Raw genomic sequence first — 24,004 nt, forward strand, 5'->3', positions numbered from 1 at the left:
AGAAGGTGGTGTGATCATGTTGAATACGAAATGAAGAATAATGCTTAGAGTGTTGTGTGAAGTTTAAGTTTTAGGTAAGTTATGATTTCTTGCAATACAGTCAAGCTGTTGATAGTAGCTGATGAGTGAGTCCATGAGTGATTATGTGCATGTGGACGTGCATACATGAGGAGCTGAAAATACAAAGCTTACTTTTAAATTTTGCAACAACCCGGTGTGTACACAATAAACAAAGCTGATGCAGTGACCATGCTAGCCTAACTGCTGTGATGGTGGTAAAATATTACATGAATTTCAATCCTTTATATACAAAATTCGAACCCACAATTTAATATAGCAACAGAGACTATAAATTGTTGAAAAGGGAGATAGATGAGATCTGGTCGCATCATGATTTGACATTCTGATCAAACTATAATTTTTGGAAGGTCATAATCAATAATTATTTGACCTGAATTATTTACATGCTGTGGTCACTGATGTACTCTAGATGACAATTTAAATAGTGACTTGGTCTGACTGTGAAAGGAGGTTTAACTTTTCATTCCTCAGCTGTCATAAAGCTAAAATTATGCGTTCCTTTGTATCCTTTCAGTTATCAAAATAATGTCATCATACACAAATTTTAACTGTAAATTACATTGTTGTATGTAACTCGCTGAGCAAAAACTACAAATTTCTTATTAAAGCCCTACACGTGTAGGAACCACGCTTCCTACACAAGGGTAAATTTTGGGTCATCACATAAAATTTGTTGTGTTCTTGAGAAAAACCTTCCACAACTTAAAATTTTGGCTTCTTATTTAGTTTGAAACATGCTGGCCCGGGCAGTGAGTGAGTGAATGATGACAAGTGACCCCTTATCGGTGTAACTAGCTGCACATCCCTTGGCTGACTTGAGATACTCTAATACAACAGTCACTCTAGTACAATGATATTCTAATAGAGCAGTCACAAGTTTCACTGTAGCTGTGCTACAACAAAAAAAAAACTATATAAACTATAATTTAAAAATAAAGTAGGGATCTATGCAATAAAATGTAATGAAACAAGAGATAAATTATGGTATTACAGCATAGCTCAGTGGGAAAGTCATACTTTGGCACAATAGCTATAACAATTACTTTGTTCAATGCCAAAGTAGGGACTTCCCACCGAGCTATGCTGTAATACCATCATTCATGTCTTGTTTCACTACTTTTAATTGCATAGATCCCTACTTCATTCTTAATTTTTTTAATACTACGGTACAGATTTAACGCAACGTCGCACTCTCGAGTGACCCACTCTGGAGAGCAATCCGTTATGAACTAGAGTCTCGAGTAGTCATTATCGAATACGAGGTCGAGCGCTCGCACCTGAACTCGCAGTTGCGAGTACGAACGTAAGAAAAACACTCGAAGCGAACAAGGCGCTTACTTATTAAATAATTTGAATATGCGCCAGACAAAAAATCTATTTCGAGCTGTCAAGGGCAAGCAGAATGACCTGAGGTTAGTTGATCAGATACGTACTGTAAAACTTATGCTACATACGTACATATACATAATTTATACAATGTAATGTTTTTAAAATCACTCGCGGGTAAAGTCAGTTTACTCTCGAGTGGACTCGACAGTTCAGAATGTCGACACTCTGACAAAATGCCAAGGCTCGCCCTGAGTGTAAGAAGAAGTGCTCTTAGCTTGTCTAATGCAGGATATTCTGTGGCAGATATAGAACAAATATTGAAGAAACAAAAAGTTGCTACTACGAAGCGAAGCCTGTATCGTCTGATTAAAAAATTTAAGGAACATGGAGTGTACACGGATTTGCAACGAAGAGCTCGTGATAGGAAGATTACACCAGAGATGTTGAAAATGATTAACGATGAACTAAAGCAGAATGATGAAGCCACAGCAAGGCATTTGAGAGCAATGTTAATAGAAAAATATCCAGACTTGGAGGTGACTTTATCTACCATTAAACGCCAACGCCAGGCGTTAGGGTGGGTGTGCACTAGACCCCACTATTGCCAGCTTATTAGAAATCTGAACAAAACCAAAAGGCTGGTATGGTGCAAGGAACAGCGCCGGGTTAATGAAGATTTTAACAATGTAATTTTTTCAGATGAGTGTACGATACAATTGGAACACCATGGCCGGTTGTGCTTCAGGAAACGGAAAGAGCCTAGAAAGCTTAAGCCGAGAGCGAAACATCCCGCAAAGCTGCACATTTGGGGAGCCATATCTGCACGTGGAGCAGCCCGTGTTGTTATGTTCACTGGCATAATGGATGCTGTCCGCTATGCAGACATTTTGAGTGCCTCTCTTGTGCCATTTATAGCTGACCGATTTTCTGATTCTGGAGGGCATAGGTTTCAAATGGATAACGACCCTAAACATCGCAGTAATCACATAGAAGATTACTTCGAAGAGAAGAACATCAATTGGTGGCCAACTCCACCAGAAAGTCCCGATCTGAACCCCATAGAAAATTTATGGGGTTCATTGAAACAGTATTTGCGAACTAAGCACAAACCAAGGGATCTCAACCAGCTCAAGGAAGGTGTAATAAGCTTTTGGCAAACACTAACACCAGCCGTATGCAGAAAATACATTGGTCACCTACGCAAGGTTATCCCAAAAGTCATAGAATTACATGGTGAACCTAGTGGTTACTAGTGCAACTGAAACATTCAACATGCTACTTTTGTACTACGTACCTTGAACATTTATCATGATTAATTTTCAAATAATGAAAGTGTGGATATAAGAACATGATTGGATATAAAAACATGAAAAGTTTTTAACTGTTTCCTAATAAATCAAAAAGCTCAGTTCCAGTTTCAGGTCAAAAAAAAAAAACCAAATCCTGTTTCCAGGGAAGTAGTATGACAATCAATTAAGTCCTTGCAGTTGTTTTTTAGTGGGCTTGTTACGAAGACGTCGGCAACTCTCATCAATTGAGATTATACAATCTGCCCACTCTTTGGAAATGTCGGTGTTTTGTGACGGAAAATACTTGAAAGAAGTACTCTTAATGTATTTGATAATTCTTGGATCTAACTGTTGTTTATTGCGTCCAGAGACATTCGATGTCTTTCTAACTTGTTCCGTAAACAATCTTCTGGTCAAATGTACGCTCATATTCCTGCGTGAGCAGCTTTTCATAAAGATCAAAGTAAGTTCACTTTCAGGCAATAGTCCAGTTGGTCCTCGTGAAGTTGGTGGTGGTGGTGTAGGTAGTAAATTTGCTCCACTCCCATGTGCAAGCTCTAAAATTGAAAATATAATTTACTATAATGTTTGTTGGACGTAAATAGCTACACACACTTTAATAAACAAACACAGTACAGTGTATCTTTTACAGTGTCACTTATATTATAGTCCATGCATGAATAACAGTTAACATGCCCTCTTAAAGCAGTGCAAGTTCTGGTAATTTGCATTTAACAGTGTCTGGATATCCTTTCACAAAGACATTGGCACTTAGTTTGTGGGTGACCACAAGCCAAAGGTATTTGTTTTAACCACACCTCGAGTTAGTACCAGTCCCCTAGTACTTGTCAGCTCAGATAGTATAAAATGCATTTATAGCCTGTTTACTAGTGTCATCTTTAGATTGTGGGTTGCATCAAACCCTTTGTAGTACTTTAAAACTCTTGCATTACTCCGTTAATTAGTTGTGTCCAGACACAATATTGACACACTGTTTCAAGCACTGCTGTTTTACGTGACACACTGTTTCAAGTAGTGCTGGGCGGTATGGCATTTTTTGATTACGGTACGGTATTGAAGAAAATACCCCGGTATTCGGTATTTCACGGTATTCAGCTTGGTAAGGAACTAATAATATGTTTTTACAGTAATTGTTAACTGTAACTACTCACAATTGAAAGTTACCCATGGCCAGCAGTAGGGACCAGTCTATTTTGCTTTTTTTCTACCTATTTTTCTTTCCAGCAATTCTTTTATTTTTCCCCTATTATGCTCCATATTTTGCTCAAGAATTATAAATTTTGCTCAGTACTTATCTTTGTTAATTGAATATTTCCAAGTGCAAAGCTACAGTTTCGCCTTAAAGTGACTGTTCTATTAGAGCTCGATCAGAAATTACTTCTAACATGTAAAGCAAGAAGCCAGCTAATATTGCTTAACATGTGTGGCTGTTTTATTAGGGTATATCGATTGTCACTTGTTGTTCCTGTAACAATTAGCTATGCATTGTAGATATTTTAGCGTGTCTGACTGTTTGATTAGAGTATCTCGATCTTTTGTGCAATTTTTATGTCCACTCCACAAAAGTTGCACCTATTATGCCAGCATTTTGCTCATTGCTTTTACCCAACCATTATGCTAAAAATTTTGCTGGCGAAATCGACGGGTCCCTAGCCAGCAGGTTATAAAAATATTTTACTAACTACATGACAGTAGGCAGGTGCTACAATGTAACCTGAAACCTAACAGTTGCTGTTAGGAGAGGCTTGTGGTCACCACCAAACCACCAACACATAACCCAACCACCTTGTCTCTGGCTTCCTGCACACTAGTCACATTCATGCTGGTATTTTCAGAAACAAATACCTTTGAAACGGTTTAATGAAAATACCGCGGTATACGGTATTTTCGGTATACCGCCCAGCACTAGTTTCAAGCACTGCTGTTTTACACAGACTTTGCGACAGATCAGTTTTAATAAACTGTTTACAGCACTGCTTCATAAATTTTTTTCCTAAAATTTGGTGGTCAATTGTGAAGTAGTGAAAGCACTTATTGATTCATTTCCAGTTTCCAGCACTTACACTTTCTCCACAAGCTGCCACCATCTAAATCTGGTAATGAGCAAGAAGGTATTTCCTTAAACTCAAGCATTACCACAACTTTGGAGCCATTTTAGTAGTGTTGTGCGATACAGCTAAAATGGTGTATCTCAAACCTTGTGTAGTCATGATATGATACCAATATGGAATATAGTGAACTTCAGCCAAAAAGCAAAGTAATTAACTGTGTGGGTGGCCGTCAAATTTTCATAGTTTAGTTCCAGACATTACAGACCATGTAACAAGCTTCAAGTCTGAGAAACAGGCGAACAGCTCTGCTACACTGTACGTTGTACAAAACCAGACCTTAGCATTTCCATGTGCGAATAAAACATTGATAAATGTATTGCAATATCGATATTGTGATATTGTATATGTGTATCGATAATTCGATATGTATCGCACATCACTACATTTCAAGACATAATGTAAATTTGAATAACATAAATGCGCACCTCTATGCAAGGAGTATGACATATAACACTTGTGTGCTACACGCAATCTGAGCTTTCAAATTTACTGACCAGAATTGTTAGATTCTAAGGGTTGTGCACCGGGCCCTTGTGAAGTTGGTGGCGGTGAACAGTTAGGTAGTACATTTACTCCACTTCCATGTGCAAGCTCTAAAATTGAAAAAAACTTTGCCGTAATGTTTATAGGATGGAAATGGCTACACACACTTTAATAAACACGAGTACAGTGTATCCTTTACAGTGTCACTTATAGTTCATGAATAACAGTTACATTCATAGTTTTAATTATAGTTATTTTCAACTACTACGAAGAAGGTGATTCTAAAACTCTAGTATCACGGCAGTGGTGGAGCCAAGAAACATTAAATTTGAATACACAAATGCACCTCTATACACAAATGCACCTCTATACAAGGAGTATAACATAACACTTGTAGCACACGTAATCTCTGAGCTTACTTACCAGAAAAGCTAGATTCTATGGGTTGTACAATTGGGATTTGCTCTTGTCGAACATATACAGGTCCTGCAAGCTCACTAGGTCCTACACAGTACATTACAGAATTAAAAATAGAGACGAAAATGAGAAACTTTAGAAGAGCTGATACAAATATTTGATTCGGTTAGTACAGAAAGTATTCTAATACTTAAACATTATTAAACAATGCCACGGTATACATAAGCGTGGAAAATTTTAGGGAATCACACTTGTAATTAAGTGAATTTCGTGTAATAGTTCAAGTTTCCTTTCCGATGAAAAGTGATTCTAGCGTGTTCAAAGTCTATCCACGGAAATGAAAACAGCGAATTACTTTTGCGACTGTTTCAGTAAAAACTTGCATTTTTCGTACAAGCATGCATATTGGAAAAAATGGAATTTACAAAATCTGATATTTGTTTCAGCCGTACTTTAGAAATAGAGTTCGGAAAATACACTGATGAAAGCAAACAAACACCCACTAGTAATATTTGCTTTACTACCAAACATACCTGAGTGGGTAGGTGGTTGCTGCATTGCTCCAAACGAATCCAATTTTGACGACACCATTACTAACCCTCTGGACATTACTTGAATAGATTCCTGCAAAGACGACACTGTCTTATTCAGATCTTCATACTTCTGATCCTAAACAAACAAGCAAAAGGTATTGAATAACACCTATTGTGGCAAAATAGTGTACACACAAATCAAAACCAATACCAATAAACGTGTTGCTCCAAAATGATGACCACTATTTTGTTAACAAAGCCACTTTAGTGGAGTTTGGTGCCAAAGGGCTATTAAGCATAAAATGCTTACATGCCACATAATAAAGTGTACCACTATGTAAGTCAAAACAAACCTTAACATCAGCTGAACTGGGTAGAGAAGGATGCAATTCTGCGCTCATGTCATCATCATACTAGTATATTAAAACTATACTAAATTTTAACACAGCTAATATAGCATGCATACCCTATTGTACAAGAAGTCATCAAAATCCATATAGAATGGATCCTCTCGATACATTTCAATCACCTAAAAGTATCCAGAGCATTTTTTGATAATCAGACTGTTATTCTTACTGGTATATCAATTTCTTGGGTGTTCACATCACTAACGATTTCTTTGCTCATAGCATCCGTACCAGTTTCATTGCTCATCGCATCCCTATCAGTTTCATTGCTCATCGCATCCCTATCAGTTTCATTGCTCATCGCATCCCTATCAGTTTCATTGCTCATCGCATCCCTATCAGTTTCATTGCTCATCGCATCCCTATCAGTTTCATCGCTTGCCATCTTCCCTTTGTCTACCTAGAGATAAAAACATTAAGCATTCCCTTAATTCTATTTAAATGGCCCTTCGGATCTATAAGACACTTTGTCGAATTTATAACACTTACTTTAGTGATGTCAACATCTTTAGGGGTGTCAGGACCAACCTCCAACACCGGCTTTTCCTAGATCAAAGTAAAGTATTATGTATACATTAATTGAGGTTACAATTCTGTATGCAGTACTAAATAAGACAGCACGAATGCAAGTAACTCAGTATAATAGCATTGGCCAGTGGTTTAAACGTGTAGAGAACAATCAAGGAAACCCAAAACGTGTAAATCACAATGGGATTTGTGGTACTTTTGATGATATCATAAGCCTAAAGCTTAAGAAATTTATGCAGCAGTGTGGTGTTTTGCATGCCGTGATGCCACATTTAAAGACTGATTGCACTTGCTGTCTATCCTAGTGAGTTATCTCAAATAGACCCGTCAGCCTTGGTGAGTGGTAAAAGTTGTCTCTTTTCATGACTTTCATTGTGCACCCCAACTTGCTAATATCCAGCTGGAAGATCTAAGCTAGTAAAATAACAAAGCTTTCCAAACTGGTCCAAGTTGTAGATTTTTGGTTAAGATAATTCCCAAACTGCTAACCAGAATTACCTGAAATTTTGAGTATCAACTCCATATACACTGTAGATAATGTCAAGAATAATAGTAAAAAAAACAAATGTGCGAACAATACGGGTTTCGGTTGAGACGGTCACATACATATAGACACAACACACTTACCACCTCTTTTTTCTTAGTCCTTCTTTTCTTTGCTACAGTATCACCTTTCAATTTATCACCCTCACTCTTGGTCTTGACTTTTTGGACAGAGACTCTCCTTGTCTGCTTGCTACCTGTCTGCTTTTGCTTCTTAACAGCAGTATCAGATTTACACTTCTGGGATAAAAGTAAAAGAAATAAAATATACAACACAACCTGTTGAAATAGAGCATGCCAGTCAGGTGATTATAATTTTAATAGCATGCCTACGATAACCACAACATTCCAACAATGGCTTATAGTGGCCCCACCTGGTTAGTTGATCACCTAGTAACAGGGCATTGTATGAAAAACAAGCTGACAGGTCAGACTATTAACCCTCTTACCGCCACATACAAGTGTTAGTGTATGATGCCGTAAAAAAAAAGTGACCATAAAAGAAAACAACAAAAACTTCCACCTGTCTAGCATTGTGATTCCATGAGCACTTATCTGATAAAATTTGAACAATCCATTTATTTTCCATTCTAAATTATGAAGCAGTCATAAAAATGTTTGAAAAAATGCAAACTGGTTGGGTTTTTTGTTCAGTGGGTCATCACATATGATTAGTGATCAGAAAAGTTAGCAACCAATTCAACATACCTGCTTTCTTTTGTTTTGCCTGGGTTCAACATTCTCTTTTCCATCACGGCTATCTTTGCACTTATCTTCTATCTGATCACTGCATGTATTATCCTGTGTATCTTTACTACCATCCATTTCAATCTGACTGTAGTCATCCATGAAATTCTCTCTGTCCTCTTCACTACCATTATTTGACTGGCTGTCTTCATCATCCTCATCATACTTTTCCTGGTCCTGCTTACATTCTTTTTGTGTTCCTGCAGTTGTGCTAAAATAGACAAACAACAGAAACACACCTTTCTTACCTAAAGACAATATTTTTACTTCATAAATGGCTTTTCCCTCCGTGATTTGAGCTATACCATCAATAAACAGGGATGTTCCTTTAAGCATACGAGTGGGAACAACTGCAGTGTAGATCTCATCGACGTATTCAATGAAGGCATAAGGAGCTACACCTGTAAAAATTTATGTGCATAACTTTCCAATAAACTTAAACTAGGCTGTGCAACAAAACATAATATATTTGCACTTCTAAAATAATGAATACACATTTTAGCTAACTGTTACAAGCACTTCTGTCAAGTGTGGGATCCAACTGCTCAGGCTCAATCATGCTGCAAAGGCACTTCTAATACTACTCTAACACATTACATAACAGTGTCTTTTAAATTTACTGTTTATCTAAGCTTGCAACACCATGTGACTGCTTTCTCTTTATAAAGCCCAGTATGGAATCCATCTGCTCAAGCTCAATCATTCCACTAAATAACTTCTAATACTACTCTAACACATAACCTAACAGTGTCTTTTAAATTCTTACTGTTTACCTTAGCATTTACTGTGCCATGTGACTGCTTTCTCCATTTAACGCTCATTCTATCAAGTTTGCTTAAGCTCGATCATGCACCTAATCCATCTGCTAAACCACAATCATGCTAGTAAATCACTTCACTCTAACACATCAAGGCCGACTATTAACGGAGTTTTAGTTTTTTGTTGTTGTTGCATGCCGTGAAATTGGTTAGCTGCAAACACTCTATAACAACTAGCTATACACAAACAAAATAGAAGTTTACTTTTCTTTGCCTTTGTTGACCTTTTCGCCACTCTTTCTGATGCCATTACAATCGCTCCTCGTCACAATCACACACGACACAATCACACAACACTCTCCTTTGCACATGCGCACACTATTGCGTGAAATATTTAGAATTGTGCTTTTATTTAAAGTGATAAATTGAAGGCATTGAAGATCATACAACATTGCTGACAGGATCTCACTAATGATTGCTCCAAACTTCACTAGAGCGTAAGTCATTGGTTTTAATCTAATAAGCGCTTGTACGTATCTAGTATTAAACTAATAAGCGCTTATGATATGTATTAGCATTAGGCACCACTTGCTCGAGCGAGTGTAGCAACCCCTCGAGCAAACTCTCATTCGAGTGAGTACCCCCTTCGAGCAAGAGCACTCGATAAGGAACGCTCGATCGAGTGCGGGTGCTTAGCGAGTGGTATCCTATGACTCGCGCGCGAGTGCGACGTTGCGTTAAATCTGTACCGTAGTTCAATAATAATGATTTTGTGCTGTTACTTCATTGGTGCAACATTAAACCAAAACCCACAATCAATACTATCATGGTAGAATATATAAAGATTAGGATGGCACTTTTACTACAGTTCAGTCTGGAAACAGGAAATGTGCATTTTCATTAATTTTTGTAAGGGCTTTTAGCAGCCCATTAATATTGAGAACTACACCAGTATGTGTCTCAGTGGTGGATTTAGGAGGGGGGGTCTAGTGTTTGTGTCAGTTGAGCTGTATATGTCGTGAAAATCTTATCCAGTGATTTTTGTCATTCTATTTGTGACTTTTAGCTACATAAATAGCTACCACCAGTCTCTATCATATACACGCTTCACTCCCAAGAGTCCCAATAGCCAACCTACATGTTAATTGGGGCAAGCCTGAGTGAGCCCCACAAATGGCACTAGTCACTCGTACGTCCGACCCGTACGTCTGACCATTTCCGAGAGTTTACGTAATGAGCACGGACAGCCCCACACTGGTAGTGCTCGACTGTACGTACAACCGTACGTCTGACCATTCCCGAGAATTTACGTAGCAAACACGGACAGCCCCACACTGGTAGTGCTCAACTGTAGTACGTCAGACCATTCCCGAGAGTTTACGTAACGAACACAGGAAAATGCGTCACGAACACGGAAAAATGTGCCACATGGCTTAGAACTTGTCACTTCGCTCACAACTTACATTGACATGGACAAAGAAGACCATCTTGGAAGAAGGCCGAGAGAGAACGAGAAAGGAACACTGGCTAGTGAATACCCGAGTGAATGGTACGTGCATCACGTTCACGAAAACTTCCTGTACGAAAAAGGTCATATTTGCGCCACTTGGATTAGATTTTGTTACGTGGGTTACAACTTCTTATCTACATAGACATGGACAAAGGAGACCGTCTTAGAAGAAGGCAGGAAGAGAATGAGACAGGGCGAGGACGACAGCAGAAATGCCAGATGAAGCAGAAGCAAGTAGACACCTGATAGACGCCATGCACAGTCAAAATGCAAGTGTCAAAATTATGCTTTTTTACGCGTATTTAATTGCACAGTTTTTCCCGCGAAGACACCAGCGCTAGTTTTAGTAAAACACCATCTCTTTTCAAGCGCTTGTAACTTCCTGCTGTGACCTACACATAATTATCCAATGGAACACGAAATAATACGTCAGCTGCCTTTCCCACAGTAACCGAACCAAGCAGCTGGAATATGTTAGCAACGAAATAGATACCGCAGAATGAACCAGGTGATTATTAACACAGTGGTTAATCCATTTAGTTAGAGAAACAAAGGATTATGCTTGGAAATAAAGCTTTAAAATGTTGTGCTCTTTAGTTATTGTAGCCAGATTCGTTTATTATTTACAAGACTATTTTAACACATGTTTTTAATCAGCAATTTTAAATTTAGTCATCAGGTGGAGACTCCTTGTGCCAGAATTCTGCTATCACTGCTCCTGAGTCAGCTGAAGAGGAGACCTCACAGTGCTGTGTCCTGTGTGGAAACAGAGCTAGTAAAAAATTAAGGTATATCAATGTAGGGGCTACAGAAAGAGAGTTTTTTAGTAAACACCTTGGTAAACACCTACCTGAAGATAGCAATATTTGTAAAAAAACATTGGATAGAAGCAAAACGCTACAATGACATTCCCCACTATATCCCGAAATGGAAAAATAGTATTCAGACATCTTCTAAATCCTGTATACACCCTGCGTACACCAACAAGTTAAGTGATAAACTCATCAAACCTGCTTTTGCTATCATAAGTGAACTTGAGGAAATGCTTGGGGTACAGTCATCATCAAGTACTCGTGCCCAAGCTGCTATAGTAAAGTATATTGTTAGCTAAATCATCCACAAAACTGCTCCTCTTGTGGAGCTACACCTAAACCTGGTCAAAAGCTTTATCGTCACAGTCCCAACCCTGTAGTAGTTTCAAAATACATTACAGATACAACTGGAACTGACACTGTTATATCACCAGATGACTATATTTGTACTAGCTGTTATAACACACACTGCACTATTGTTAAGTCCACAGATTGTAAACTAAATTGTAAACCAAATGGGTCAGATGAAATGTTACAAAATATCTATCAAGGAATGGGATGCTACAAAGGAAGCTAGCAAAACTGATCATCTTACCAAAGCCATAGTTTCATCTGTGATATATATGTAGCCCAGCACTTATTGGTCCAGAAGGCCCTTTTACTTCCATGGGTATGTCAAGTGTTTCTTGATGTTTATGGTATTCAGCCCTCTGAGGACACCAATACTGTTCAAGTTACCCTAGACGTGGGAGATAGCAGTGTGAAATTCACTTCTAGCTGGCTACTACACCAACTAATCACTCACCTTGATGATTACATGATGCACAAGTGTGTTCACAAGAAGCTTGGGACTGTATTGTATCGTCAAGGGGGAGATGTCATAGTTGCATTGTCTTGGGCACTCAGTGCATCACAACCCCCAAATCAGTACTTATCTGAACCTGAAATCCAATGTCAAATACCAGACGTAGACACAACATTAAAGGAAGCAAGCATTATTGTCAATAATTTATTACACGAAGAAATAAAGAAGTCATCTCATTCACAACCATCTCCCAGTTGTGCGTTACTTAATGTTAACGAAGAGTTAAATAATATCAATCCTCTATTACTTCAATTTTTAACATCTATAACAACTACAGTTAGAGATAGAGGTTACAGAACACATTTAAAAAGTTCGTTTTTAAATCAACTCAAGTTCTGCACAAATCCCAAGAAGCCTACACCAATCCACGATCTGATTGCTGACGTTGTAGAATTTTGTGGAGGGTTACGGCTACTAATTAGTATTCTAAATAGATTAGGGTGTGTCTCCTCTCCAGATACCCATGATAGATTCGTAACTCAGCATGCTATAGCTCGACGTCAATTATAATCTGGGATGAAATCCCAAACAATAGATTTACAATAGCCTCCGTCGATAACTTCGACATGTTGTAAAGTTATGCAGCAGTTTATTGTGGCAACCAACATAGGAGTTATCATGGCACTACACTACAGCTAGTACAACCAGATCCAGACAATTTAGTGTTACCATCTACAGCAACCAGTTCATCAGAAGGTACTAGTGCCCCTTGCAAAACAACCACTGACAGTTCTCCACCAATAACTTCATCCAGTCAACAACATACATCTTCCGATAGCCATCACAAACTGGGACCCAAGCGTCCAAGAACTGTTGAAGTCCACTCCTTAGCATCAGGTCTCACTACAAACAACACAATACAAACTTCACAAGTATATATGGAAACAACAGCAATAACATTAGCATTAACCATTTTCTACAGACCAGCACTGAACTTAATGAAAATAATAACTTACAAAATCTATTATTTTCTTATGTCCTTCCAAAGCATACCTTACACCATCAGGCAATCCAATTCCCATCAAAAGCAACTCTTTGTGAATTCAGATTTTGTTTAGAGGACAATAACAACTGTGGTCATCAACACCCATCAACAGTACATTACATGGAGCTAATAAACAAAAACTCGGATAGTATGGAAACCATGACACTGGTAGCAGAGGACGTGCTTGACAAATTTGATAATGTACAGAATGGATACGTGCTTTTAGTTGGTGACGGAAAAACATACAAACATCTTATGAACATTAAAAAACAGTATAGTACAGCCCTTCAAAAGCTGTTAATTTTCCCAGGAGATTGGCATATTTTAAAAATAGTCTTATGAGAATTTATTATGCTGCTGGTCTGAAGGAGATAGCCAGTAACGCAGGGTACCATGGTAGTACATTAAAATCTATAGAACAATGCTCTAACTTTAAACGTATGCACTATATATACTTTCTCATGCAAGCATGGGAAGTCCTTTACAGAGAAATGTTGCATACTTACCTTAGTAGCTCCAGTAACACCATCACTATGGATGCTAGCTGTATCCTGTTGTCTAGTATACAAGAAAAGAGATCGCCACAACATATGGTGAAACGAACATCTGAATTAGTGAAAACAGCTATACTAATAAAGGATTCAAGGATTTCGTAGAAAGGATGAGTGAGGTTGATCAGACATGGAAGTTTTTGGCCCAGTTTGTCTTTAGAGATTGCTTCTCCTACATTAGCCTCTACTTGGCTATACGAAGTAGCAACTGGAAATTACGTGTAGCAAGTCTGAAACAGATGGTTCCTATATTTTCAGCTTTCGATAGAGACTGTTATGCTTGCATTATCCCACACCACTTAGCTGAGATTCAATGTTACCCATCAATTGTTCTAACTTGTCTGGAGAAAGGAGGCTTTACAGTAAGTCTCACTGGATAGCAACAGCGTGCAGTAGCATTGGATGAAGCGCACAAGATGTGCATCAACAAGGACTTAAAGACTGCTGTCGTTTGTCCAACAGAATCATACTTGCAGAAAACAAGTTTGTTTTTCAATGATTGCATTATACTGTACACATCAACTATTTCCTCCACAGTCAGGTAGCCACATACACCCATCAGAAATACTAGATAGTTCTCCTCAGACTTACAGGTGCGAAGAGAACATCATGGAAATGTGTAATTTGATTGTTTCTAAAACTTTATTTCCTGCCAGCCAATGCAACAACAGAGGTTTACTGAAAGTATTTACAGGCCAGCCAGCTACTAATGAACAAACCAGTGACATGCTTTCATTCTATCAAATCGGTGAACAATCATATCAAAATTATGTCAAATATCACATATTGCAAACTTCTGGTATAAAAACACCTTTACGACAACACAGATTGATAACAATGTCAACTAAACCAAAAAAAAGCTCGCGGTACTGACAATGAAAGAGAAATGAAGCAGAAACTCACATGTCTGCAACGGAAACTTGTTTGGGTAAAACATAAACATCAGCCATATATCACATCTGAAGAACAGTATTCAGAATTACCTAGAGCACTGTGCGATGAAGATGGCAATCCACACAAGGGGAACAAGAGCAAATGGACAGACAAGCTATCTACTCGCTATCAGAAGGCAAATCCACCAGTATTTACAACCACCTTACCTGTAACACCACAAGTTGTTTTTATGTTTACCATTAATACACGACCACTACGTCAAACCAAAAAAACATTTTCTGACTATGCCTGTTTCTTGTTTGAACAGTTTGTTACCCAATACTTTAGAGCTGGAATATAAGAAGTACACCTTGTGTTTGATAAACCACATAGACATGCTTTCAATCCTAAACAGTCCGAGCACAGAAAGTGATATTCACAGAATAGCGGTAATCACCAACATGGCTCATTCACTCCTACCACAAATATCCCTAGTAATTGGCAAGAAAACCTCCAGTACCAGCAATGTAAACAATTGATAGTTGAAGCTATTGGGCTTTCTCTGTTGCAACATGGATGTTTCTTACTTAAGGGCAACCAACGTTTAGTTCTGGCTAGGTGTATTTCAGGCTTAGGTGAGAATAACGCATGGCTATTACATGCAGCACAATTGACAGTAGAACAGCCAGAAGAGTACTATTCCAACGCTGAAGAAGCTGACAACAGAATCTGGCAACATGCTGTGCAATGTCATGCCAACGTTATTCTCATTTATTCTCCAGACACGGATGTGTACAATATTGGGTTAAGTCACTTAAGCCAACGTCCCAATACTACCTATGTTATCCAATTAAACATGCCACACAGTGATGAAAAGAGTTACATCAACATTAACAATTTAAAGTTAGCACTAACAAGAGACTCTGACCTTGGCAATCTATCTCAAGGAAATGAATTATGTCAAATATTACAATCTTTGTTTATTAGCACAGGGTGTGACTACATTTCCTACCTCAAGTTTATAGGGAAGGCGACTGTCTTGAACAACTTTTTTCAGTTTGCATCATTTATTTGTGGCCACAACGTGCTAGGGTGTTTGCACCAGACATCTGATGACAAACACTATGGTTTTTTGTCATTTATTAGACTTGTTGAGACATGCTAGCATGCTACAGGTTTTGCAGCACTGAAAGGCCATAAAACGCCACTACATTTGTTTAATTCAATAGACCCCACGCTACAGCCAGAGGAGCAGCATCGAATGTGGTTGAACAGTATCAGAGAAGTGGTGAGTGACAGAGTCATCATTGAGGAGGACAGGGTGCCCACTATCACATCACTTTGGCGTTACTGGCTCAGGTGCTGCTGGGTGAGTCAGATGTGGCAGAATTCTGGAAAAGCAGACATGTTTGCATCACTAGCATCTCCACAAGACAGTGGGTGGTTAGTCCAAGAAGATGGTAAGTGTGTATTTGATTGGGAAGCAACTGAGGTCCGACAAATGATGAAAGACAATATAATATTCCTAACAAAAGGATGTAGCTGCACAAAAGGCTGCAAAACTCAGAGATGTGGCTGTAGAAAGAGACAATGAAGCTGTGGACCAGGATGTTTGTGCCAATCTGAATATCCCCAAACCACCTCCAGATGATGATACTGAATCAGAAGAATCTGAAGATGAGCCACAATGTGAAGGTGACGAGTGTGAGCTATATGAAGAGGAGGTCATAACAGAGGATTTATTGTTAGATACATATGATATTGTATAATAGAAACAACTGATCAGAAACACAATAGCAACATATACTCTGTGTGTATAATTATTAGCATGACAACCATGTGTGGGATAAGGAATTTAATGCTAACCCCACTTTTAATAAATGTCTGCTTTAGTGACAAGAACAAACATACAGCTATGGGGATGGCTACAGTGGCACCACTCTATAAATAACGGACACTTTAGGAGCCAGAATTCCAGGCCTAAATTTGCTGCAATATGTGTTTTTCTCTTTCAGTGGCAAAAAAATATGTTGACTGGACCAATATCTTTGCATTGTCTCCTTTGTTAAGGGAGGTTCCACTGTATTAGGCAACACCAGCTGCAGACCGGGCAGTATGATAAGTGAGTACAAATTCGTTTCATAGTAGTAGACGCCTTCATACAGCTTCTAAACATACTACATACAAACCTTTTCACTTTCATAGACTTGGATTTTGTACACTCTTCTTGCTTTATCCACAGCAAAGTGAAATCGGGAGCAGTTAAATTCCTGTTCAATTCTACCATGGAAACATTTCCAACCTGCACGATTCAAGATTAAAAAAACTGCATAGCTATCTTCATAAATCATCTCTTGAAGTGTTTTTGTTCGAAAACAAGCCAGAAGCTCAGTGGTTGAAGGGCATTTTTCTCATCCGCGTGGCACGTCTCGAACGCCATTTTAGACTTCTCGTAAATTGCGCGTGTAATAAAAACTCCTGTTTTTTTACGGTTGCATCCCGACTGATGCACACTCGCAGAAGAGAGCATGCAGTTGGCCAATGAAACTGCAGAAGACAGGGAGATAAGTCCTAGCTGACTATGCTTTCACACAGTTATGTAGCTTATATACTGGCAGGCCACTGAGCCTCCCAACTTGAACTTTTTCACCTTCCTCCAGCTACCTCTAGAGTAGCCTGAGCATTTCTATATGTATAGCTACAAACACACACACACACACACACACACACACACACACACACACACACACACACACACACACACACACACACACACACACACACACACACACACACACACACACACACACACACACACACACACACACACATTAAACACTATTCATGGAAATACAGTTGATGCCGCATCACTCTTTACACAACTCAGGTTCGCCCCATCATGCTTTTAGCATCTGTCTAGTTAAAATCCGCAATTAAAATATTTGAGTGCTGTATAAAAGTACATCTAGCTGTGCATACATGAGTGACAGTGTAGCTATAAATCAACTAAATTTCTTTAACGCATGCAAAGAGTAACTTTCCTTTGATTATTGTCTAAACAACTGTATAGCTACACACCAAAATTTGTTAAATCTTTCAATAATAATTCCGAGTTTGTTCAAAAGAACTGCTGTGCAGGCTATATAAAAGAGTTCAGCAGGAGGGTAGGTGGAAATTCTGGCCCATCAACAACTGTCCAGTATAATTATAAACATCAAAATCAAGACACTCAAATATACAAATATACGTCACTGTGTCAGGAAAATATTAGTATAGTTATTCTAATAAACTGCTAAACATTCATTTTCAGAGGGTCTAATGTTCAAAAAATTTCGTGAGTGGCATGTATTTAGTTGGGCAGTAGCATCAAAGAGCTTACCGTAAGCATCAAGATCTAATAGGACAGTCACCTCTAATACAACAATCAAATAAAAATTGTGATGAACCCATGCTGAAATCACTCTCCCAGAGGGTCTAGTTTCCCTTGGAGGGGGGCTGTCATTTCATTTTGACTTCCTGTTTTCAAAAGTATGGACCTGCCCCCGATGTGTCTGTCTGCTTGTGTGTTCCATTTCTACTTGTTGTTGCACAGTTTTATTGCGAGTGTGTGAATACAAATATCAAAAGCAATTTTAAAATGTTATATTCCTGTGCATGGGAGTGTCGAAAGTTCGATGCTGGTTGATATCTACCATACAGCAGGACAGCTCTGCTACTGTGCACTTAGTTAGCAGTGATAACTAACTTATCACCCTGTGGCAGAGCCTCTGAAACTTCCTCGATCTATTCTCAAACTTTAAATAGGTAAGAAGTCCGACTTGATCAATCTGAAGCTGGACACAGAATGCTTGGTTACTAGTGGGCAATTTTTGGTAAGGAGAACTGGCGATACGGGATGAACCGAACACAGAGTTAAGGTGCCAAAGTCAACGCTCATCAGATTCCACAAAAGGTGTTAGTTGATATAGACAGCAGGCTGTGATCAGGACTAAACATTTATCCTCTCAGACTATAGGCAGTTTCTCTGGTCCCTATGGACATCTAGAAATACTATTTATCTCAGAATAGACACATCCTAACTTGGAAACTGATACCCACAATCAGTTATATAATGGAGGATTATATAAATTAATACAAGAATTTTTGAAAGGCTTGTGAAAAGCCCACATGGCTTGTAACCATTGATGCTTGTTCCAATGTGGCTTGTCTAAGTGTATAATATAAGTTATAGTTGTAACACACCCATGAGGTTTGCATCTGATTTGTAAACACGACACCCAAGGGCCGCAGGCCCGAGGGTGGAGTTGTTTACAAATCAGATACAAACCGAATGGGTGTGTTCTGATTTGTGGTATGGGGTTTGCGCAGATCAAAGGCACCCATTTGTAACATGGAAGGAACAAGAAAGCAACTGAGTGCTTTGTACAACAAACGATTTTACTCACCAATAACAATAACATCTTGATGCTTTGTTAGCTAGTTTATTCATTGGTAGCACATTTCCCATGCAGGAGCGTGAGGTGTATATCGATGCCAATCACTCCAGCCATTGCTTCACATCGTTTAGACGGGTGTAGCTGAAGTGTCTGATATTCATTGTTCGCTATAATAACCTTGGTTAGCTTAATTTACTGACAAATGAGCAGGTGGTAAACAGATAGCGACTCAACCCAGCAGTTATACTGCTTCCCTTTCATTCAGACAAGTGCAGTGCTGTGTGTACACACGTTCCAGAGCAATTTATCTCCTTGCTGTATTAGCCAAATTCATTACCTTGTATTGTGACTTCCTGTGTTGGTCTGGTGTTTGGTTTTGTTTGATGTCTTTAAACTAATTAGTGGCCAGACTTTGTGGCCAAAAGGAGGTACTTAGTCATGTTACAATTATTTGTAAACCAGTTTACAACTGATTTGTAACACTGGCAGTAGCCTTTGATCTGCCCACGCACCATTACTATAACTTGAAGCCATGAAAATCACCCATTGTATCATTTGTAATGTATACAAAGTGACCCCCCTAATCTTCATAAGGTTGCCAGTCTAAAACTACCGTATAGCCTAAATATTTCGAGGGAGAAATTTGTTTGCCGATTTTGCAGTTTGGGTGTTATCAGCAAAAATTTTACCTTTGAAATATTTAGACCTTCATATAGCCTAATACAGTTTGGGAGTGTTTGCAAATACGTGAAAATTTTGTTTTTAGCAACTGTTACATTGCTCAACCTCGAACTATTTAGGCTATATGATATCCAACTTAAAACACCTCTAATGCTTTGTTCGTATATGAACTAAGTTGCAGGCCATGTGGTATTTACTTAGTACTTGAGTATGTGTCTGTGTGTGTGTGCAAGTGCACGCACGTGTACATTTGTGTGAGTGTGTGCATGTGCTTCATTAAAAATGGTTTTCAATTAGCAATAAGTGACCGTCTCAGCAAAAAACTGGACTTGTTCACACAATTTTGTGATCTCCATGTAGCTAGTAAGTATTAGTAATCCTTAGTTTTTACAAATGGATTTTGTGGGTAGATATTGTAATTTGTTTATTGTTACTGGGCAGACAGCAATTGCCAATGCACCAAGGGGTTGACCAACACCCCGAAGAAATCACACATACACATAAAATATATACCAAACAATTAGATAGACAATAAGTAAATGTATCTATGTTTTCTGATTCTATGACAGATACTGGCAAGCTGTTCCAATCTTTGATTGTTCTTGGAAAAAAAGAATGTTGGGAATAACTGGACCGTGTACTGGGTTGGATAAAGTGGTGAGTGTGGAGGTGTCTGGCGGATCGTTGAGTTGTAATTGTATACAAAATTGTTTCCATATACTTGTATAGTGGTTTATTTAAACACTTTTTGATAGAAAAGCTGTTTGAAGATGTGTATTGTATTGACAATCTTACTTGTAACAACCTGTTACATAGCTATGAGTATAATATACAAAACTGTTTTCAGGACAATAATCACAATATTGTTAGTACGTAAAAAATAACAGTCAGCCATTGGTCATTTTATCTACCAGCTAAAATCCGTTTTGGTTGTACAACATTTTAAATGGGAAATAGCAAGTTACAAACAACTGACCAATTTCTGACCCTTAGTCTGGATAAAAGTGGATTGTACTTTCATATAATCATATGCTTTTCATGTGTACAATTTTCTAGTTGTTGACTGTCTGTGTTCTTTTGTGCAGTCGTCTGTGTTCTTTCCACAGGTATCAGCTATGTAGGATAACAGCTGTTGACAAAGCAGCACCTGAAAGAAAAGACACAAAGTAACACACAGCACAAACTGCTCCTTGTGATAACTTCTGTAATGTATCTTTTTCTTTTGATTGTTAACATATTGTAAAATAATTAATAAAAGAAATTACTGGATTTAATGAAAGAAATTACTGGATTTAATGAAAGAAATTACTGGATTTAATGAGAGTTATGCAATAAACCATCATGACTTACTGATACAACACTGCTTGAAGGTTCTTAGTTTACTATTTTGTTAAGATGCCTTACTGTAGTTATACTGATAGTAAAGTGTCAGTAAACTTAAGTATATGGAACATAACTATTTGAATGCGGGTTTACTGAAAAACTACTAAAATAACAAACAATTAACTGTTCCATATACTGGGGATATACCACTGTAGTAAACTAAGATACTTCAAGCAGTGCAATGGGATATGGAATTGAACCTTGGCTCACTGTGTTCGACGTGTTACATACACGGTTCAGTTGTGAGAGTGTTTAGTGACCAGATCTGCAAAAACCCGACACAATCACGCTTTTTTCAAATTCCTGTTTATTATATTCTACTTAGCCAAATGCATGCTCTGGAAACATCACAGCTTCATAATTTTATGTCAATAACTTTGAGAGTTACAGATCAACAAAGTAGCAACAACAGAAAGATTGATTTGTACAACAAGTATAGAGAAAATAAATTACAGGTGCTTACTAAAACGATTGTAACTTACAAGCAGAATGACACATGGAGTTGAAATTTGTACCATCATGTTTGCCATGAGTAGGGGAATCGATTATTGGGTAAGTTTTTTCTTGTGTCACTTTTTTCAACGACGAAATTAGCAAAGAAAGTTCTGTTCAACATGACATGAACAAACACCCATAACTTCTGTATGCTTGCGTCTACTGCAATGAAACACAGAACTCTTGAGTAGGCAAATAAGATGATAACTAGGTATTTATTGTTTCGAAGAACAAAGCATTCAAAAAATTTATGGAATTTTTTTAATACGTAAGTATTTCACCCATTTATTCAATGCTTTATGCTGTAACTAGGCTTGCATGATTGTGTCAGGTTTTCACAGACTGGTCACATATGTGACTGGATTTTGGAAAAACGATCCAAATCGCACATTAGAAGTTTCGAGATAAACAGTTTTAAAGAATTCAAGCCAGCAAAACTTGCCAAGGATAGCAAGCACACGTACAGTATGAAATTTGCACAAAGGATGCATCAGTCTGTTACCTTTCAGGCCACTTCCACTACTTGTAGTTGCTTGTAGAGTTTGCCACCAAATAAGATAGAAAATCTGAGCAGTTGGATGAGCAAAGTAGTATCACAAGTGCTCACAAAGGAGTGGCAGGGTGGTCAAGAGATGGACTTCAAATTGAAATGGAGGCAGACCACGATTGGAGTCCAGACACTACATTAAAGGGCTGTGCTGGCCCCTTAGTGGCTAATATGTAACAAAATCAATACAAAAAAAACGTCTGGCGAACATTACGAGGCTGTCCACCAGTAAACCAGTGATTCTTGGCAAGCCAGGTCATTCACAAGACCGGAAACCACCATTCGAGCTCTACACACCACCCAGAGAAGACGTCTGTTGAAACCAGCCTTGAGTAGTTTGAGTAGTAGTGAGGGTCAAAACTATTATACGGTATCATAGTGTAGCTAATAGCTATCCACTGGTGGTGTTAGTTTGATATTGCCTGATGTGCGATTTGGATCGGTTTTGTAAAATCTGGTCACATGATAGGCTTGCAATTAAAATTTATACATCTTTCAGAGCAATCTAGTGGTGGCAAGAAACACATACATACATGCAGTTCTGAGGGCATGCACAGTAATCCTAGTGTTGGGAGGTAATATATGGGAACAGTCTGGGAATATCAGTCTTATCACCTATTTAAAAACATCGATAAATGCCAGTTTTAAGTATTCAGTGTGCTGTATATAGCTTGCCACTGTTTGAAGCTGTATATATACCACATTTTTACACCAATTTTTTACCTTCCAAGGCATCCACTGTGCAAGAAGCCAACAGCTAAGTTTCCTGCCATTTTAGATAGTTTTAACCAGGGTTCACTGCACAAAAATTATGTTTCTTGACATTTTGTGCATAATGAATTATGACAATTCCTTGAGTCAGAAATACCTGAATGTGCGTATTTCCTGAATTTAAGGAATTGTCACAATTAATTATCTTTCGGTAATCATATACACAAATGTGCCATATATGACGCATGTGAGTAAACCCACAATTGAAATTAAACACGTGGCAAGAATTTAGAAATACAGAGACAAGACTCGTCACTGTTCATTGCTTCATAACAAGTAAGCCACTGTAGTTACAGTGTTCATTTAACCTTTTCCAAGTAGCCCAGTGAACACACTTTTAATCTATGTGTAGTTGTAGGCTGTATGAATTAAGTTACCCCACCTAGTGTCGCCACGTGTGCCTATATTGTGTAAACACGCATTTCCAAAAAGTTCTCTGCAGATTTAAGGGTTAATATCATGATCATCACCTCAGTGTACACCTTATATAATGCCATTTGTTAAATTGTATCGTGGGTTTCGGTTTAAAAAAAACTTTATGTGCTATATATCCCAAAAGGGACTGGTGAGCCTGACTCCTGTAAATACAATACAGGAAGTCAGTAGGAACTTGATAATTAGAAACTGGTATGTTGGCAATGTTTTAAAGGTTTATATATCACAAAGAGACTCCAAAATGGGTGTCCTTATTAATGGACCCATTACTTCTTTGTCCTAGAGGCTATGAAGCTGAAATTGCTACCAAATCGCTCAGCAGGAATGGGCACTTCTAATGGTGTTGAGCATGAAGCAATAGGAAGAAGCATGGGCGGGTGGGGTAATATAAAATAATGCATACAAAGCAATCA

The 24,004-nt window shown here is 38.2% G+C and overlaps 3 protein-coding genes across 34 annotated transcripts in view; 1 reads left to right on the forward strand and 2 right to left on the reverse strand.

Moving 5' to 3' along the window:
- LOC136247363 (uncharacterized) overlaps positions 1–21,243 on the forward strand; it is an 89,989-nt gene extending 68,746 nt beyond the window's left edge. For all 21 annotated transcript variants that reach the window (XM_066038988.1, XM_066038992.1, XM_066039000.1 and 18 more), the window contains 2 exons: positions 20,530–20,617; positions 21,067–21,243. In XM_066038988.1, coding sequence (XP_065895060.1) covers positions 20,530–20,617; positions 21,067–21,081 — 103 coding nt within the window. In that variant the 3' untranslated portion in view covers positions 21,082–21,243. The remainder of the gene's footprint in view (positions 1–20,529; positions 20,618–21,066) is intronic.
- Positions 2,711–9,724, reverse strand: LOC136247359 (protein starmaker-like). 7 transcript variants are annotated; one of them, XM_066038975.1, is made up of 12 exons: positions 8,997–9,446; positions 8,738–8,890; positions 8,451–8,689; positions 7,827–7,982; positions 7,161–7,217; positions 6,841–7,071; positions 6,731–6,793; positions 6,618–6,677; positions 6,265–6,400; positions 5,738–5,818; positions 5,326–5,424; positions 2,711–3,256 (listed from the first exon to the last, which is right to left on the reverse strand). In XM_066038975.1, the coding sequence occupies exons 1-12, from the start codon at positions 9,046–9,048 to the stop codon at positions 2,880–2,882; spliced, it is 1,704 nt and encodes a 567-aa protein (XP_065895047.1). In that variant the 5' UTR covers positions 9,049–9,446; the 3' UTR covers positions 2,711–2,879. The 7 variants fall into 7 exon arrangements, with proteins under 7 accessions (XP_065895047.1, XP_065895046.1, XP_065895045.1 ...); XM_066038974.1 differs by lacking the exon at positions 8,997–9,446 and adding an exon at positions 9,512–9,724 and having other exon boundaries at positions 8,451–8,890; XM_066038973.1 differs by having other exon boundaries at positions 8,451–8,890; positions 8,997–9,448.
- Positions 20,706–24,004, reverse strand: part of LOC136247366 (uncharacterized) — a 31,568-nt gene continuing 28,269 nt past the window's right edge. For all 6 annotated transcript variants that reach the window (XR_010697441.1, XR_010697440.1, XR_010697442.1 and 3 more), the window contains one exon: positions 20,706–21,107. Coding sequence is in view for 2 of the 6 variants with exons in the window: in XM_066039009.1 (XP_065895081.1) it covers positions 20,997–21,107 (111 nt within the window). In the remaining 4 variants the exon portion in view is untranslated. The remainder of the gene's footprint in view (positions 21,108–24,004) is intronic.

The sequence above is a fragment of the Dysidea avara genome, chromosome 2 (genome assembly GCF_963678975.1).
Source record: "Dysidea avara chromosome 2, odDysAvar1.4, whole genome shotgun sequence".
Taxonomy (NCBI): Eukaryota; Metazoa; Porifera; class Demospongiae; order Dictyoceratida; family Dysideidae; genus Dysidea; species Dysidea avara.